Source organism: Neolamprologus multifasciatus, chromosome 20 (genome assembly GCF_963576455.1).
Source record: "Neolamprologus multifasciatus chromosome 20, fNeoMul1.2, whole genome shotgun sequence".
Classification (NCBI taxonomy): domain Eukaryota; kingdom Metazoa; phylum Chordata; class Actinopteri; order Cichliformes; family Cichlidae; genus Neolamprologus; species Neolamprologus multifasciatus.
Window position 1 is genome coordinate 18945370 of NC_140458.1, and position 19194 is coordinate 18964563.

The 19194-nt window shown below is 35.4% G+C and overlaps 1 protein-coding gene and 2 long non-coding RNA genes across 3 annotated transcripts; 2 read left to right on the top strand and 1 right to left on the bottom strand.

Annotated features, from left to right (window-relative positions):
• The first annotated feature begins 147 nt into the window (after positions 1 to 147).
• Positions 148 to 10834, top strand: LOC146494806 (uncharacterized). Its single transcript, XR_014871425.1, has 2 exons — positions 148 to 390; positions 556 to 10834. It is a non-coding gene; the product is annotated as an uncharacterized LOC146494806 (long non-coding RNA).
• Positions 10835 to 10962: 128 nt separating this feature from the next.
• LOC146494807 (uncharacterized) lies at positions 10963 to 15135 on the bottom strand. Its single transcript, XR_014871430.1, has 3 exons — positions 14373 to 15135; positions 12325 to 12974; positions 10963 to 12218 (listed from the first exon to the last, which is right to left on the bottom strand). It is a non-coding gene; the product is annotated as an uncharacterized LOC146494807 (long non-coding RNA).
• A 255-nt stretch (positions 15136 to 15390) lies between these two features.
• On the top strand, positions 15391 to 18966 carry LOC146494808 (uncharacterized). The gene is made up of 4 exons (XM_085145090.1): positions 15391 to 16903; positions 17610 to 17678; positions 17847 to 17993; positions 18594 to 18966. The coding sequence occupies exons 1-4, from the start codon at positions 16445 to 16447 to the stop codon at positions 18810 to 18812; spliced, it is 894 nt and encodes a 297-aa protein (XP_085001216.1). The 5' UTR covers positions 15391 to 16444; the 3' UTR covers positions 18813 to 18966.
• Positions 18967 to 19194: the final 228 nt, after the last annotated feature.

Sequence of the window (19194 nt, forward strand, 5' to 3'; positions counted from 1 at the left end):
ATAATAATAACTAGAAAAATTTGCATTTCCTGCGAAAATGCTGTGTGGATGCCTTAACGCTGAAGATGTCTGCTGAAAAAAAGCTGAAAAAGTTGAAAGGTGTTGAGGAGGTGAAAAGGCTGAAAACTTTGAAGAAAAGAGGTTAATCAGCAGAATTTCTGTTGAAAAGAGGTAAAGAAGCAGAAACTTACGCTGAAAAGAGATGAAACAGCAGAATTTCTGCTCAAAAGAGCTTTTTCTGAAAACAGCTGAGATTTCTGCTGAAAAGAGGTGAAAAGGCTGAAAATTTTGCAGAAGAGGTGAATAAGCAGAATTTGGGCTGAAAAGAGGTGAAAATTCTGAAAATTCTGCTGAAAAGAGTTCAATCAGCAGAATTTCTGCTGAAAAGAGGTGAATGAGCAGAATTCTGCTGAAAAGAGGTTTTTGCTGAGAACAGCTGAAAAAGCTGGGATTTGTGCTGAAAAGTGGTGAAAAAATTTTAAATTCTGCTGAAAAGAGTGCAATCAGCAGAATTTCTGCTGAAGAGTTCAATCAGCAGAATTCTGCTGAAAAGAGTTTTTTGGTGAAAACAGCTGAAAAAGCTGGGATTTGTGCTGAAAAGTGCTGAAAAAATTTAAAATTCTGCTGAAAAGAGATCAATCAGCAGAATTTCTGCTCAAAAGAGTTTTTTTGAAAACAGCTGAGATTTGTGCTGAAAAGAGGTGAAAATTCTGCTGGAAAGAGTTCAATCAGCAGAATTTCTGTTGAAAAAAGCTAAATGAGCAGAATTCTGCTAAAAAGAGGTTTTTGCTGAAAACAGCTGAAAAAGCTGGGATTTGTGCTGATAAGAGGTGAAAAGTCTGAAAACTTTGCAGAAAAGAGGCGAATCAGAAGAATTTCTGCTGAAAAGAGATGAATCAGCATAATTTGTGCTCAAAAGAGTTTTTTCTGAAAACAGCTGAGATTTGTGCTGATAAGAGGTGAAAAGGCTGAACATTTTGCTGAAAAGAGTTCAATCAGCAGAATTTCTGCAGAAAAGATGGAAAGGAGCAGAACATTGCGCTGAAAAGAGGTGAATGAGAAGAATTTCTGCAGAAAAGAGATGAATCAGCATAATTTGTGCTCAAAAGAGTTTTTTCTGAAAACAGCTGAGATTTGTGCTGATAAGAGGTGAAAAGGCTGAACATTTTGCTGAAAAGAGTTCAATCAGCAGAATTTCTGCAGAAAAGATGGAAAGGAGCAGAACATTGTGCTGAAAAGAGGTGAATGAGAAGAATTTCTGCAGAAAAGATGGAACGAAGCAGAAAGTTGCACTGAAAAGAGATGAATCAGCAGAATTTGTGCTCAAAAGAGTTTTTTCTGAAAACAGCTGAGATTTGTGCTAATAAGAGGTGAAAAGGCCAAAATTTTTGCAGAAGAGGTGAATAACCAGAATTTGCGCATGCAAGCGGGGAACATGTGCGGCAACTGTCACAGGTAGGATTCGAACCTCCGGGTCTCACGGCAGCTGCTCAACCCTCTGAGCCAAATGAGTTCTGGTCACAAGCAAAGATATGATAAGAAGAAAAATGTGCACTGTGGAGCAGAAGCTTAAATTAGCAGAAAAGAGGTGAAGAGGAAGAACTACTTTGTTGTGAAATGAGGTAAAGAGACTGAAATTTGTGCTTAAAACAAGTGAAAAAGCTGAACTCTGAAATTCTTCCGAAAGAGCAGAAGAGGCTGACATTTTTCAGCTACTCATTGAGCCAAACTGGTTCTCACGTAACAGAAAAAACGGTGAAAAAGCTTAAAATTCTAATAAAAACAGCAGAAGAGGCTGAGATTTGTGCTGATAAGAGGTGAAAATGCTGAACCAATCAGAGGTACTGCTTCTGTGTGATTCATCAGGCTGTGTACTTGTATGTATTTCTGCCATGGAGTGTTAACAAGAATCTGAGGTCCATATTAGAAAAGCTGCCAAAATCATAAAAAGTTGCAGAATTGTCATAAATTATCAATATGAATTACAGGTCTGTGATATTGTATCAATTTGTAGTGAAAAAAAATGTTGAACAAGGTGGAATCGAACCCACGACCTTCGGTCTGAAGATCCGTTTCATTACCAACTGCGCCACTGGCAAAGAGAGCTGGCGCATGGAAAATAGGGTGATGAGAAGTCAGAATTAGATCGCGGTGAGAGGCGAAAAACGCCGTTTTTTGGAGTTACAAAACGTCGTGTAACTCAAAAACTAGGTGGACTAGAAGCATAATTCTTGCACTGGGTGAATCAGCGGACTTTGGTGTACTTTGACTGCGATTTTCATTGCTCTTTGTACAACCGTCGCGGAGATATGACGAGAGAAGAAACAGCAGACCTCAGATATGATTGGCTGGCTGGGAAGCCATGCAGGCTCTGATTTGTAAATTTGAATGTCTCAGTCGTCACAGAGGATTGGCTGCCTGGGGACCTGGCAGTAATATATAGAAATAGTATGATTAAGCATAAATACTACATTTAGTAGAAATACTATGTTTTAGCACAAATACTATAAAAAGCAGAAATACTATAATGTAGCAGAAATACTATAATTTAGCAGAAATACTATATTAAGCAGAAATACTATAATATAGCAGAAATACTATATTAAGCAGAAATACTATAAAAAGCAGAGATACTATATTAAGCACAAATCCTATAAAAAGCAGAAATACTATAATGTAGCAGAAATACTATAAAAAGCAGAAATACTATAATTTAGCAGAAATACTATATTAAGCAGAAATAGTACAAAAAGCAGTAATACTATAAAAAGCAGAAATACTATAATTTAGCACAAATACTATAAAAAGCAGAAATACTATAATTTAGCAGAAATACTATAAAAAGCAGAAATAGTACAAAAAGCAGTAATACTATAAAAAGCAGAAATAATATATTAAGCACAAATCCTATAAAAAGCAGAAATACTATAATTTAGCAGAAATACTATAAAAAGCAGAAATACTGTAATTTAGCAGAAACACTATATTAAGCACAAATACTATAAAAAGCAAAAATACTATATTAAGCACAAATCCTATAAAAAGCAGAAATACTATATTAAGCACAAATCTTATAAAAAGCAGAAATACTATATTAAGCACAAATCCTATTAAAAGCAGAAATACTATAATTTAGCAGGAATACTATAAAAAGCAGAAATACTATAATGCAGAAATACTATAACACACACAGAAAGAGAGAGAAGCAACTTTATAGATCAGTCAAGCAGCATGGGAGCTGCTGAATTTGAATCTACCAATCAGAGAGGCTGTGTACTTTTTCCCGCCAAAACAGGTGCAGCCGTTTTTACACAGGCAGCAGAGAGGCAGGATTTTTGCAGTCTATTTCTCATAGTGAGGACTACCCTCCAAACAAATGGCCATAATTTCCTAACCGTAGGGGCTAGAATGGTCATTCTTACACCGTTTTGTTCAGAAGAGATGGGGGAATCTTCAAGTGTTGACAATTTATCATTAAAATATGAATTATTAAAGATATTTGACTTGTAATGCACCATAACTGAGTAGAGGCGAAGCAAAAACTGCCTTGACCTGCCCTCAAACAACGCTTTGTAACTCTAAATCTATTTGGAGTATCGATGAAATTCTTTCACCGTAAGAGACAGCAGGCTTTAGTGAACAGTCATGGAAATTTTCAGGTCTCTATGGAAATCTATCAAAAAGATATGACGAGAGAAAAAAGTGGTTCATTTACAGAGTTTGAAAGCTGAAGAAATCTGAGCGAAGGACGGATTTCCTACCCTCAAACAAACGTAATTCATGGCCAAATGGTAATAGGTGAGAACAAAATTCTTGAATTGTGAGCGTCAGGAGTGTCTGAAGATATATCGGGACAAGCCTCATGTCTTAACTTTGCTTCGTTAAGGAGATATGACGATTCGAATATGCCTCTCATTACAGAAATCAGGCGGCGATTTTGAACAAACTCTCCATTGACTTTATATGGAGAGTTTTCCAACTTTGTGTTGGTCTGAGGAGATTTGCCAAAATTCTATAAATTCCACAACAATGATAGTGACATTTTCTGAAAGCCAGCAAAAATACCTACGTTTTGATGTATAATTTGTGGGAGTTGAGTGAAAATTGAGCAAGTAGGAAGAAGTTGTTCGGACATGAAGAGAAGACTGCGAAACTTACAGTGCCGCACTGAAAGCCAAGTGCATGACAACCATAACAACCTATGTATTTTGTGAAAAATCACAAAGATGAAACTCAAAACTTAAAGACGGATAAGATGAAAACGGTAACAGATATGAAAAAGCTGAATCATACACGAATAGCTCAATAATATGTGAACATTTTAAAGTTTAAATGGAGTTTCTATGTGAAAGTATGAGGAAGTAGTTAAGTTTCAAAAACGAGCAAGTTTTAGCAGAATTGCAGAAGTTTCCCATTCATTTCAATGGGACAAATTAAAGGAAAAAAGCTTAATATTTTAAAAAGTATAATAGTTATAAATAGCAAAAATCATAGCATAAATTAGCAGAAATAGTAGAATAGTTTAAAATTTGAACGGTGAAAATAGCACAAAAATTGTGGAAGTAGTTAAACGGCGAAAAAACGGGAGCAACTTGAAGAATAATAATAATAACTAGAAAAATTTGCATTTCCTGCGAAAATGCAGTGTGGATGCTTTAAAGCTGAAGCTGTCTGCAAAAACTAGCTGAAAAAGCTGAAAAGTTGCAGAAATTGTAAAAACTTTGCAGAAGCAAAGGAACTTTGCTAAAATGTAATAACTTAGCAGAACTGCAATATCTTAGAGGAAACATAATACTTGGCAGAAATACAATAGCATAGCAGAACTTGGCAGAAATATTGTAACTTACCAGAAACATGATAACTTCTCAAATATACAAGAATTTAGGAGAAATAGTATAAGATAACAGAAAGAATATATTTAGCCAAAAATACTTAAACATTACAGAAACACTATGATTTAGAAAAATAATGCAACATAGCAGAAATACTGTGATTTACCAGAGACACTGTGATGAACTATGAATATTGTAATTTTAAATTAATACTATGTTTTAGCACAAATACTCTGGTTTAGCACAAATATTATAACATAGCAGAAATACAATTATATAGCAGAAATGCTATATTTAGAAAGAAAAATATAATATAGTAGAAATAATATGATTTAGCAGAAATACTGTAATCAGCACATATACTGTAACATGACAGAAATTCCTCCACTTAGTAGTAATACTATAACATAACACAAATGTTATGATTTGGCACAAAAGCCATGATTTGGCAAAAATACTATGATTTAGCAGAAATACTATGATTGAGCAGAAGTACTAAGATGTAGTAAAAGTACTTTGATTTAACAGAAATACAATTATGGAGGAGTAATACTTTAAAATGGGAGAAATATTGATACACACACACATACACAGAGCCTAAAGGGAACAGTATTTGTGCCATGGAGTGTTAACAAGAATGTGAGGTCCATATTAGAAAAGCTGGTAAAATGATAAAAGTTTGCAGAATTGTAATGAATAATCAATATGAATTACTGGTCTGTGATAGTGTATTAATTTGTAGGGAGAAAAACATGTTGATCAAGGTGGGATTGAACCCACAAGCTTTTGGTTGCAGACCCATGTCATTACCAACTGCGCCACTGGGAAAGAGAGCGGGCGGCTGGAAAACAGGCTGATGAGCAGTCAGAATTAGATCGCAGTGCGAGGCAAAAAACGCCGCTTTTTGGAGTTACAAAACGTCTTGTAACTCAAAAACTAGGTGGACTAGAAGCATAATTCTTGTACTGGGTGAATCAGCGGACTTTGGTGTACTTTGACTGCGACTTTTATTGCTCTTTGTACAACCGTCGCAGAGATATGACGAGAGAAGAAACGGCAGACATCAGATATGATTGGCTGGCTGGGAAGCCGTGCAGGCCCTGATATGTAAATTTCAGGGCTAAGTGTCTCAGTCCTCACAGAGGATTGGCTGCCTGGGGACCTGGCAGTGATATATAGAAATAGTATGATTAAGCAGAAATACGATAATTTAGCAGAAATACTATAAAAAGCAGAAATACTATAATTTAGCAGAAATACTATAATTTAGCAGAAATACTATAAATAGCAGAAATACTATAAAAAGCAGAAATACTATATTAAGCACAAATACTATATTAAGCACAAATACTATATTAAGCAGAAATACTATAATTTAGCAGAAATACTATAATTTAGCAGAAATACTATATTAAGCAGAAATAGTATAAAAAGCAGAAATACTATAATTTAGCAGAAATACTATAATTTAGCAGAAATACTATAAAAAGCAGAAATACTATAATTAAGCAGAAATACTATATTAAGCAGAAATACTATAATTTAGCAGAAATACTATAAAAAGCAGAAATACTGTGATTTAGCAGAAATACTATATTAAGCAGAAATACTATAAAAAGCAGAAATACTATAAAAAGCAGGAATACTATAAAAAGCAGAAATACTATAATTTAGCAGAAATACTATATTAAGCACAAATACTATAAAAAGCAGAAATCCTATATTAAGCAGAAATACTATATTAAGCACAAATCCTATATTAAGCACAAATCCTATAAAAAGCAGAAATACTATAATTTAGCAGAAATACTATAATTTAGCAGAAATAGTATATTAAGCAGAAATACTATAATTTAGCAGAAATACTATATAAAGCAGAAATACTATAAAAAGCAGAAATACTATAATTTAGCAGAAATACTATAATTTAGCAGAAATACTATAAAAACCAGAAATACTATAATTTAGCAGAAATACTATAATTTAGCAGAAATACTATAAAAAGCAGAAATACTATAATTAAGCAGAAATCCTATATTAAGCAGAAATACTATAATTTAGCAGAAATACTATGATTTAGCAGAAATACTATGATTTAGCAGAAATCCTATATTAAGCACAAATCCTATAAAAAGCAGAAATAGTATAAAAAGCAGAAATACTATAATTTAGCAGAAATACTATAATTTAGCAGAAATAGCATAATTTAGCAGAAATACTATAAAAACCAGAAATACTATAATTTAGCAGAAATACTATAATTTAGCAGAAATACTATAAAAAGCAGAAATACTATAATTAAGCAGAAATACTATATTAAGCAGAAATACTATAATTTAGCAGAAATACTATAAAAAGCAGAAATACTATAATTAAGCACAAATCCTATATTAAGCACAAATCCTATAAAAAGCAGAAATAGTATAAAAAGCAGAAATACTATAATTTAGCAGAAATACTATAATTTAGCAGAAATAGCATAATTTAGCAGAAATACTATAAAAAGCAGAAATACTATAATTTAGCAGAAATACTATAATTTAGCAGAAATACTATAAAAAGCAGAAATACTATAATTAAGCAGAAATACTATATTAAGCAGAAATACTATAATTTAGCAGAAATACTATAAAAAGCAGAAATACTATAATTAAGCAGAAATATTATATTAAGCACAAATCCTATATTAATAGGCTTTCTCTCTCTCTCTCCCTCTCTCTCTCTCTCTGTCTCTCACACACACACACACACACACACACACACACACACAGAGAGAGAGAGAGAAGCAACTTTGTAGGTCAGTCAAGCAGCCTGGGAGCTGCTGAATTTGAATCCACCAATCAGAGAGGCTGTGTACTTTTTCCCGCCAAAACAGGTGCAGCCGTTTTTACACAGGCAGCAGAGAGAGGATTTTTGCAGTCTATTTCTCATAGTGAGGACTACCCTCCAAACAAATGGCCATAATTTCCTAACCGTAGGGGCTAGAACGGTCATTCTTACACCGTTTTGTTCAGAAGAGATGGGGGAATCTTCAAGTGTTGACAATTTATCATTAAAATATGAATTATTAAAGATATTTGACTTGTAATGCACCATAACTGAGTAGAGGCTAAGCGAAAACTGCCTTGACTTGCCCTCAAACAACGCTTTGTAACTCTAAATCTATTTGGAGTATCGATATCATTCTTTCACCGTAAGAGACAGAAGGCTTTAGTGAACAGTCATGGAAATTTTCAGGTCTCTATAGGGATCCATCAAAAAGATATGACGAGAGAAAAAAGTGGTTCATTTCCAGAGTTTGAAAGCTGAAGAAATCTGAGCGAAGGACGAATTTCCTACCCTCAAACAAACGTAATTCATGGCCAAATGGTAATAGGTGAGAAAATAATTCTTGAATTGTGAGCGTCAGGAGTGTCTGAAGATATATCGGGACAAGCCTCATGTCTTAACTTCGCTCCGTTAAGGAGATATGACGATTCGAATATGCCTCTCATTACAGAAATCCAGCGGTGATTTTGAACAAACTCTCCATTGACTTTCTATGGAGAGTTTTGAGACTTTCTGTTGGTCTGAGGAGATTTGCCAAAATTCTATAAATCCCACAACAATGATAGTGACATTTTCTGAAAGCCAGCAAAAATACCTACGTTTTGATGTATAATTTGTGGAAGTTGAGTGAAAATTGAGCAAGTAGCAAGAAGTTGTTCGGACATGAAGAGAAGACTGCGAAACTTAAAGTGGCTCACTTAGAACCAACAGCATAGCAACCATAACAACCCATGTATTTTGTGAAAAATCACAATTTTGCAACTCAAAACTTCAAGAGGGATAAAAGTAAAACGGTAAAAGATTTGAAAAAGCTGAATCATACATGAATAGCCCAATAATTTGTGAACATTTTAAAGTTTAAATGGAGTTTCTATGTGAAAGTATGAGGAAGCAGTTAAGTTTCAAAAAAGAGCAAGTTTTAGCAGAATTTTTTAAATTTCCCATTCATTTCAATGGGACAAATTAAAGGAAAAAAGCTTAATATTTTAAAAAGTATAATAGTTATAAATACCAAAAGTCATAGCACTATTAAGCAGAAAAAGCAGAATAGTTCAAAATTTGAACGGTGAAAATCGGCTGAAAATTGTGGAAGTAGTTAAAGGACAAAAAACGTACGGAAGCAACTAGAATAATAATAATAATAATAAGAATAAAAGAGAAACAGGAACTCAATAGTGTGGATGCCTTAAAGCATCCACACAACTAGAAAAATTTGCATTTCCTGCGAAAATGCAGTGTGGATGCTTTAAAGCTGAAGCTGTCTGCAAAAACTAGCTGAAAAAGCTGAAAAGTTGCAGAAATTGTAAAAACTTTGCAGAAGCAAAGGAACTTTGCTAAAAAGTAATAACTTAGCAGAACTGCAATATCTTAGAGGAAACATAATACTTGGCAGAAATACAATAGCATAGCAGAACTTGGCAGAAATATTGTAACTTACCAGAAACATGATAACTTCTCAAATATACAAGAATTTAGGAGAAATAGTATAAGATAACAGAAAGAATATATTTAGCCAAAAATACTTAAACATTACAGAAACACTATGATTTAGAAAAATAGTACAACATAGCAGAAATACTGTGATTTACCAGAGACACTGTGATGAACTATGAATATTGTAATTTTAAATTAATACTATGTTTTAGCACAAATACTATAATTGACAGAAATACTATCATTTGGCAGAAATACTATGTTTCAGCACAAATACTCTGGTTTAGCACAAATATTATAACATAGCAGAAATACAATTATATAGCAGAAATGCTATATTTAGAAAGAAAAATATAATATAGTAGAAATACTATGATTTAGCAGAAATACTGTAATCAGCACATATACTGTAACATGACAGAAATTCCTCCACTTAGTAGTAATACTATAACATAACACAAATGTTATGATTTGGCACAAAAACCATGATTTGGCAAAAATACTATGATTTAGCAGAAATACTATGATTGAGCAGAAGTACTAAGATGTAGTAAAAGTACTTTGATTTAACAGAAATACAATTATGGAGGAGTAATACTTTAAAATGGGAGAAATATTGATACACACACACATACACAGAGCCTAAAGGGAACAGTATTTGTGCCATGGAGTGTTAACAAGAATGTGAGGTCCATATTAGAAAAGCTGGTAAAATGATAAAAGTTTGCAGAATTGTAATAAATGATGAATATGAATTACTGGTCTGTGATAGTGTATTAATTTGTAGGGAAAAAACATGTTGACCAAGGTGGATTGAACCACGACCTTTGGCTTGCAGACCCGTGTCATTACCAACTGCGCCACTGGGAAAGAGAGCGGACGCCTGGAAAACAGGGTGATGAGCAGTCAGAATTAGATCGCGGTGAGAGGCGAAAAACGCAGTTTTTTGGAGTTACAAAACGTCGTGTAACTCAAAAACTAGGTGGACTAGAAGCATAATTCTTGTACTGGGTGAATCAGCGGACTTTGGTGTACTTTGACTGCGATTTTCATTGCTCTTTGTACAACCGTCGCTGAGATATGACGAGAGAAGAAACGGCAGACCTCAGATATGATTGGCTGGCTGGGAAGCCGTGCAGGCCCTGATATGTAAATTTCAGGGCTAAGTGTCTCAGTCCTCACAGAGGATTGGCTGCCTGGGGACCTGGCAGTAATATATAGAAATAGTATGATTAGCATAAATACTACATTACTAAAAATTGGCAGAAAAACCATGTCAACACATTTATTTTCTTAAAAAAAAATCATCATGAAATTGGTGCACCTTACTCAATGCAATTGGGATATGCATTTCTCCTGAGATGATTGGAACCATGATTCCAAGTGTATTTTCAGTGTTCTGACACCCATGTCTGAATACCGGGATAAAATGTTTTCATCAGTACAAATCCCACACTACCCTGAATCGAATGATAAGATTTATTACCACACACTATTCACTTAGAAGATTTCACGTCTAATGATACATGTGGAGAGAGCAATTAGAAGCATCAAGGCGATCAAAATATTTGACACCATTATCCCTCTGAACGGTGCTGGCAGTGCACACGTCTGCTTCCTAAGTATTATCAAAACAAACCCCTGGTTAAAACTTTGGCTAACGATGTCACTGTCAGTGAAGTTGCACAGTTCACTTGGCATTTAGATTGCTCATCTGGTAGATAGGGCACCTCATATACTAAAGCTACGAGACCTCTGCAGCAGCTGTAGTCTTGTATTCATTCCACTGATTGAATACAACAAAATGTTTTAAAAAGCTGCACCGCTCAGACCAGTGCTTGTAACTGCACTATTTTTATAGTAAATAGTTTTATATTGGTTCAGGTAGATTATATATGATGTAAATGATTAGAGCTCTAATTATTGATAACAAACAACAATATTTAACAAGTAAATGTAAAAAATGGTTTTAATAAAATTCAGATTTTAGTGATTGTAGCCCCTCAAATGTAAATATTGGAACTATGCTTTGGCTATTTTAGTAATGTTTACATAATCACATTTATGAATTGCACTGATTTACACTTGGATATATGTTTTTCCTGCCAAGAATAAAGAAAACCTACATTTATTTCAACATATGCACAGCTAATTATGCAACCAAGCACCCTGTTGATTTACCATTAAGATTGCATTAGATGAGAAGAAGAAACTGTAGAGTGCATGTGTGTGGTGTGACCAACATACTGAACATTTAACTTGGCATCTTTAAATCACCTGTACTCTTTTAAGACCACACAATAGAAATCACATTATTTTTAAGAGAGAAGTGCATCAGTGTGTGAACATGAAAGTAACACCAGTCCACGCTCTCTCTGATGCTGCTGTTAACTTTGTGTCAACATAGTCGTTACAAGTGACTTTTACAGAGAGACAGGGTGCCATTCTTAGTTGAAGGTATCTGAAGTGAACATAATTCCTCACATAAAGACACTTTATCTCAAGCAGTCCAAACGGTGGCTGTGCAGATGGATCAAAGATCAACCCATCTGGTGAGGAACCAAGCCAGGGAGTGTCAGGGTGGACAACGAGGCCATGAGGCCTATAGTTAAAGTTTTTCAATTTGCAGTTTTCTCCAGCTGCGTTAAACTCCATGTCTGTCCATGTGCTCACGTCTGCAGTCTGTCTCGTTCCTTTGAGGATTCTCTCTGCACAGTTTCACCCCTCATATAACAAACCTCTTAAACATGAAGATGTAATCTTGGCCTGTGGAGCTGATGCCACTCCTGGTCAGCTGCCTGTTCTCCTGTTGCTGTCTCAATCTTATTTGCCATGTCGTCTGTGCTTTCAAGGTGGAAGAGTTCATCCTCACTGCAGACATGCACACACTCTGTGGGGTCCAGCCTGTACTCACAGTGTAGAGTAGCAGTGGCAGGTAAAGAGGAGAATCTTGGGAAATGTTTACAGATGTTGTGGCTAATTTGGGCTGCTGGTAAGAAAGCACACTCACCAATGCTGTCTCAACACAGGTTTTCTCATCACTGATGCCCATGGTTGCTGTTAGATCAATCTGTTACATCAAAGTCTTTGCATGATTCTCCAGTGTTTAGCAAGGAGATGTGAAGTGGGTCACCAGCCAAGTCGTTGTACAGTTTATTTCTGTTAGCTGAAATTTCACATAGCACATAATAATATGAGGGTAAAATGAGGCACTGTTAAAGTCATCTGTGCAATAATGACAATAATAATAATATCAATAATAATAATAATAATAACAACAACAATATATACACTTAAAAACTACCCCACACACAATAGTTTTTCACCTGAGCACTTAAAGTTAGAGCACTTTATTCATCACTTAAATCACTTTTAACTGGATTGTCAACGTCTGACAGTTTTTGGTCTGTTTACAAGTTTTACTGTTTATGTTTGTTTGTCTTTACTTTTGTGAATAGCTGCTATAGGATGTATATATAATTATATTAATTATATTTAAACATTGCACTTTCTATTGTGCTTGGAGCATGTTACCTGACTGTTGTACACTAATATTGTATATAACAGCAGCTTACTATCTCACCTGATTCCTCCTTCCATGACTCGATTGAGCCTTGGTCTGGTGATGACCATGTTAATATCTGGCCCTGGTTCCAACCCCTGAAAAAAAGCAATAACATTTTTTTTTTAAATACTTCTCAAACAAGAATATAACATATTATTTATTGCAGGTTAGAAAAGAACATTAAAGGGTCAGGCCTGAATATGAATCTCAGTGCTGTTTGGGTTTGTCCCACTGTTGCTCTGTCTCGGTGTAGGTGTCAAGAGACAACCTGCAGCTTCATTTCTGATTGAAAGAGCAAGGCTCACACTGCGATTTTGTCAGTCGCGCGATTCAGCTCCTGCTCAAACTGTACGATTGACTCGCAGGGGTTAGAAGTTCGTAGGTCACGATGCAGGGTCTCACACTATACGACCCGATGCTCTGATGCGACCCGAGTGCTCACACTGTGCGTCCATAAAATGAAGGTTATAACAGAAATTCTGTCGCTCGCTCTCCCTCTCTGTCTTTCACTCACACAGACACGCACACCACCACCATCAACTTTGCTAAATTGCTAATGAAAAACACTGATCAGGCAGCTGTGATTGAGCAGCAATGTCTATCCAACTATTTTCACGGTTGTTGTGGTCGTGATAATTTTGTGAGGCCACATCGAAAAGGCTCGGATGAGCTTTCCAAAGTTTTACAAACAGGTTTGAAATCCTCAGGACCAAGCGATGGATGATCGGGAGCTGGTCGTGAGGTGTTAATCGCTTCTCGTTACCCCACGTATACTACACGACGCACGATGAAGGCCAAAATCGGGCCATCGCCAAAACGGTCGCACGACTCAAAAATCGGCTCAAAATGGGCAAAAAATAATAATAATAATAAAAAAAAAATCGCACAGTGTAAGCCCAGACAACACATTGCCAGCTACACACCAACACCGATCAGAAATAAGGACAACAGGGTCCCGAACCTCTGCTCTGTCTGCACTAAAGCACATAGAGAGGCAGTCTTACACACAATGGCTATACAATAATTCAGAGGCAGAGACCAGGTACAAAGAGGGCTAGATGATGGCACTCAAACTCCCAACAAACATAGATGTTTACATCGATACTGTAACAGCAATAAGTTAGTTAATTAACCAATTCGCACTACAACCTGGTTTGCCTCTTACCTGTAATTATTTTTATTTAATATAATAACTGTACAGTACTCTCTGTTTATAGTAACCATTGTCCTTAATGTAAATATGTAAGAAAAATTGTGTATGTTTCTGTTCCGTGTCCTGTGTACTGTTTGTTTGTATATTTGTCTTTTTGGCTGCTGTTACAACCAAATTTCCAAATTTGTGGGACAATTAAAGGATTATTATATTCTATTCTAACAGAGCCTCAACATGTTCTCACTGTAATTTCCCCTCATGAATGAATTTATGCTGCACTAATCTGAATGTTCGGAGGGAAATCAAACACATTTTACTGGCAGTACTCAAGCTGACTTACCTTTGTTTGAATGACGACGTATTCACAACGTGGAGTCTAAAAATAGCCAAATCTTGTAACCAACCATTGGTTAATCGGATATGCGCCTCCAGACATTTATAATTGCAAAACTGGTTCGCTGTGTATGCGCTGACACCACAGGTACGGAAATATATCAGGCTTCGGGGTTTCTGCTCCACTGCCGTTTTTTCATACGGGTCCACGTTTCCAATGCACGCTATTTTTTGCAGGTACCGTCTCTTCGCATCCGACACAATCTGAGTCTATAAAGTTCTTTTCGTTTTGAGCTGCTTTTAAGTACGGTTTGTATCTTCCTTCCAAACGAGTGTGTTTGTTTTGATTCATGGCCTGATAAAATGGTGGCATGCTCCCACAATGCATTGCGGCGTGACGTCAACTCCAAAGCCCTATAACTGATTTTATAAATCTCAAATTTTACGTTTGAGACTTAAAATAGTAATGATAATTCCATGATTAAAATTAGACGAGTTAAACAATAACAAACAAAAAAACAAAACAAAACAGTGATAACATAAAATCAACACAAGGCAGTCCAATCACGAAACACAATCGTAGTTAGCCAATCAGGGCGGGTGACAACAGATTACGTCACAAGTTGCAATTTAAAGACCGGCGGGAACCTTATTTGATCTTTCTTGATTTTTCTAAGAGACTTCGAGGGACTACATTTCTTAACAACTTCGGATAACGTAAGTATTGGATTTTGAGGGTTTTTCTCTTTTACTACCTTTATAATATGTATAATACAATATAGGGCAAGACACAAGATCTTGCCATTTAACTTGCTGTCAATATAAAGACTGTCAAAGTACCAAAATTTAATCTGACTTTTCTTTCTTTTTCCTATGTTACGTTTCTATTGCAGAGAAATTCATTATCGATAAATTCACATTTACTATTGACAGTAATGTATTCGTGGGTGTCATAGTTGATGAACTTATTGTCTCATGGGTATTTAATTGAAAAAAGATTTAAATGTATTAATGAAAAATAATTTCAGTCCTAATTTTTTGTATGAAATATTAAGATCTTAACGAATTTGACAAATCTTCAAGATCTATAACAGTTTTATAAACTTTAAGATGTTAAGTTTGAGCTGTGAGTATCTAAAATTGCTTAAGGCTGGCACTCTCCCCTGGCAACAACACTTTCTAGCACTTTCTCAATTAAGCTATACAAAAACTGAATAACCAATAGGAATTAAGCTAAAAGAGTTAAACAAAAACCTAATGGAAACCATATTCTGAATAACTTCATCTCCCACAATGCCTCAGAGACATTTCTCATCAAAAAAAAAGCCATTTTCTGCACAGTTACAAGGGGTGAGACTGAAGTGAAAACAGGGTACATTACTGTCGTTCTATTGGCTCAAATGATTAACACAGGGGACCAATAGAAAGAGAGCCACAGAGACTATGCAAGTGCATTATGTTTATGTGTGTGTGTGTGTGTGTGTGTATGTGTGTGTGGGGGGGTTAAAGTATACTGAAACAACAAACAATTTAGGCATTTCAATAAAGTTAAATCATGTCTGCTCTTTAGAAATTCAAAGCCACAGACCAAATTATGAATTGTGAATAGAACTGTAATTTCACTGTTTCACTTCAGCAGCATCAATCTTTGCATAGATAATCTTCATATGATGATTTCTTGTTTATTGTCAGTATTTTCAAAGGAGATTATATGCTAGAAAATACAAAAAATAAATGAATAACAATTTGGTGAGAAAAAAACATTGAGTTTGAGTTCAGTCCTAAGTTACTTTCACCAACTTGTCTCTGCTGTAATATTCAGATTAATTCATAGAAGTCTTAGAACTGTTAGCTTTATTTTAAAACCAACATTGTATAATATCAAAAAAATACTTTTAGACAGGCCTGTGTTTTTGGCCTGTCACTTTTAAGCAGGAACCTCAGAAAGGTATTTATGAGTTTTGTTTGACATCAGAAAGTAAAAAGACAAAAGCTACACGTGTTACCATATTATATGACCCTTGCTATAACAGAAATGTATTAACCCCTTAATATTTTTTGTGTTGCTTTTTTTTCAGAATGGCTTTGACAAAGCTTCTCAACAACCGCCCTGACATGCCGTATTTCCGGCCGCCCCCACTGCACATGAAAATTTTAAAGTCCTGTGACCAGCTAAGAGTCATTAGCTGGAACTTCAAGGATGGAACGCCAACACCCCTGATAACAAAGAAGAATACCATTGCAGCAATCACCGATGGCCAAACTGTGACAAAGATCACAATGTTTGAAGAATATGCCTCTAAGGTCCAGGAGGGGGGGTCATATGTTATGAGAGGCCACGAACTCAGGGGCACAGGCCCCCCTTACAACATCACTGTCACAGCCAGGACACAATTTTTTAAGGCACCGACCCTAAGTGTGAGGGAAGGTCTTGTAAAAGAAGCAGAGGATCTTCTGGATCCTCTTGCTCCTCTCACCGCACTCAAGATGAGCTCGACAAATGAGGGACTGATGACAGTTCAAGGGGAGGTGGTGGAGGTAAGTATTTGTGGTTCCATAAGAATTTATATGGATTTAGGTTTCCAAATAACCCATTATTGCTGGTATTTTTTACAGTTAAAAAATTTTGGGTTTTTGCTGTCAAGCAGAGACTAAATTCTGTTAAGATTGTTAAGCACAATTTTTTAAAAAATATTTTCCTCAGACCATTTCTGGTATTTTTGCAGCCAATTTGCATTGTGCCTACGTACATTTGTGTTGTAAGGGCAAGATTTTAATGAACAGTCTCTACTTGATAATAAAAACAAACAGAATAATTATTTTATACACTTCTGTATACAAATTCACACAAAAGTCTTCATCTAAATATATCCTTTATAATAAAAATAAAAGCAGATACAACAGAAATGGTCAGAAAGTACCCTGAATTGGGCATAATGGAAAACAAATAGATTTTGTATACCTGAAACTGGCAAACTTTTCATTTATGTTGCTGTCACTTAAACTAAGTTGCAAAATGTATTGTTTATAGAAGGATTTCCTACAACCTGTTTCATAATCACAGTATATGAAAAACATCCTAATAACCGATACAGATAAAACTGCTTCTGATAAGATAAATGACATGTGCAGAATACTTAACAACAACCATAACATAATCTAAACAGATTACTGAAGAAATAAAAACCTATCACAGATAACTACACTGACTATTACTGACATTAAATTTCAATTTACTTTTCAGTTTTCTGCTGTAAAGAAGGTGCTGTCGGGAAAACAACACGTTCCCCTTAAAAATCTGCAGCTGAAGGAGGTAATGGTGGAATTTAAGTTTTATATTGAAAATGGTTAAACTAATGTGACAAATTTGACATTGCTGGTACAGAATGTATGAGGCTGTGAGCCTTTTTTTCTAGTTACTGGACTTGTTATTATTTAATTAATTAATGAATCTTTAATTCTGTCATGTTTGTGATTTCAGGATGGTTTTACGATGACAATCTGCCTCTGGAGGGAGGCAGCTGCTAACAACTTCAACGTGGGAGACCACATCAGCGTCTCTCACGTTAAGCAGAAACAGTCCTCTTATGGCGTAAATCTTCATAGTACCGCATTTACAAAGATTGAGGTATGAAGAAGCTAAACCTTTGTTTGTCTTATCAACAAATGTTTAAAACTATGTTTTCAAATTTGACATAACATTATATGTATTATATTATCTTACACGCGCGCGCGCGCGCACACACACACACACACACACACACACACACACTAGATAGATAGATAGATAGATAGATAAATTCACCACTCGCCCCTGCGGGCGGTCAATCCTTCAAGCTCGGGTCCTCTACCAGAGGCCTGGGAGCTTGTGGGTCCTGCGCAGTATCTTAGCTGTTCCTAGAACTGCACTTTTCTGGACAGAGATCCCGCACCAATATATCCAGTTGGTTAGCCAACCGGATATATTGGTGCACAGTCCTGGGAACAGCTAAGATACTGCGCAGAACCCTCAAGCTCCCAGGCTTGACCACCTCCAGGTGAACATAATTAACCATTTTGGAATTTACTTACCTGGATGATTGAGCATGCATCAAGACATAATGTGTGTATGTATGTGTCTTGGTGACTTAGTGAAACCACGTGATGACCATAGGTTTTCTTTTTTTCTTGTTGGATAAAAAAACCCAACGTTTTCTGGGCTAAATGTGTGCCTATGCTGTGTCAACAGACAAAAGTCGAGGAGAGAGCTGACATCCTCATCATTGGTGTGGCCGGGGCAGAAATGCCAAACCAGTTGGAGGTGTTACTGGAGGATGGAAAGACCCTTTACATACAAAATGACCTGTGGAGTCCTTTTGATAAGGAGCTGGAGGAGGCAGCGATCAAAGCTACTATTAAAATAAAAGGAAACCAAATTGTACATATTCAAAAATATCAGTGCGAATAAATTAAACAAAATGTATAGTTCACTTTAGTTCACTTTGTTCAAAAATGTGTATTGTATTTTATAACTTAAAAAGAATGAATTTTTTTTCCTATCAGTATTTATAATTTGTAATGATATTTTGTTAAGTTCTCTACTATAGTTAACAGTATTAGTATTTTACAGTGTTAAGTATTTATATATTAAAAATTCTACATAATAATCTTATATTTGTGTTTGTTTTTAATTTTTAGAACACTGGAAGGCTATAAAATGTTGTTTTTAAAAAAAGAAGAATAACAGAACAGATCAAGGCTTAATGTTGAATTTTGTAGATAATAAAGGGGGCAGGTCTATAAACAATATTTGATTTGTACCTTTTGAAAAAGCCAACAAATTCCTTTCA

What these genes read in the sequence shown, in the direction of transcription:
- LOC146494808 (XM_085145090.1), top strand. Translation starts at nt 16,445, where the DNA reads ATGGCTTTGACAAAGCTTCTCAACAACCGCCCTGACATGCCGTATTTC. An exon ending in AAAATCTGCAGCTGAAGGAG is followed by an intron (nt 17,679 to 17,846) that starts GTAATGGTGGAA and finishes TTGTGATTTCAG; the next exon opens with GATGGTTTTACGATGACAAT. An exon ending in CCGCATTTACAAAGATTGAG is followed by an intron (nt 17,994 to 18,593) that starts GTATGAAGAAGC and finishes CTGTGTCAACAG; the next exon opens with ACAAAAGTCGAGGAGAGAGC.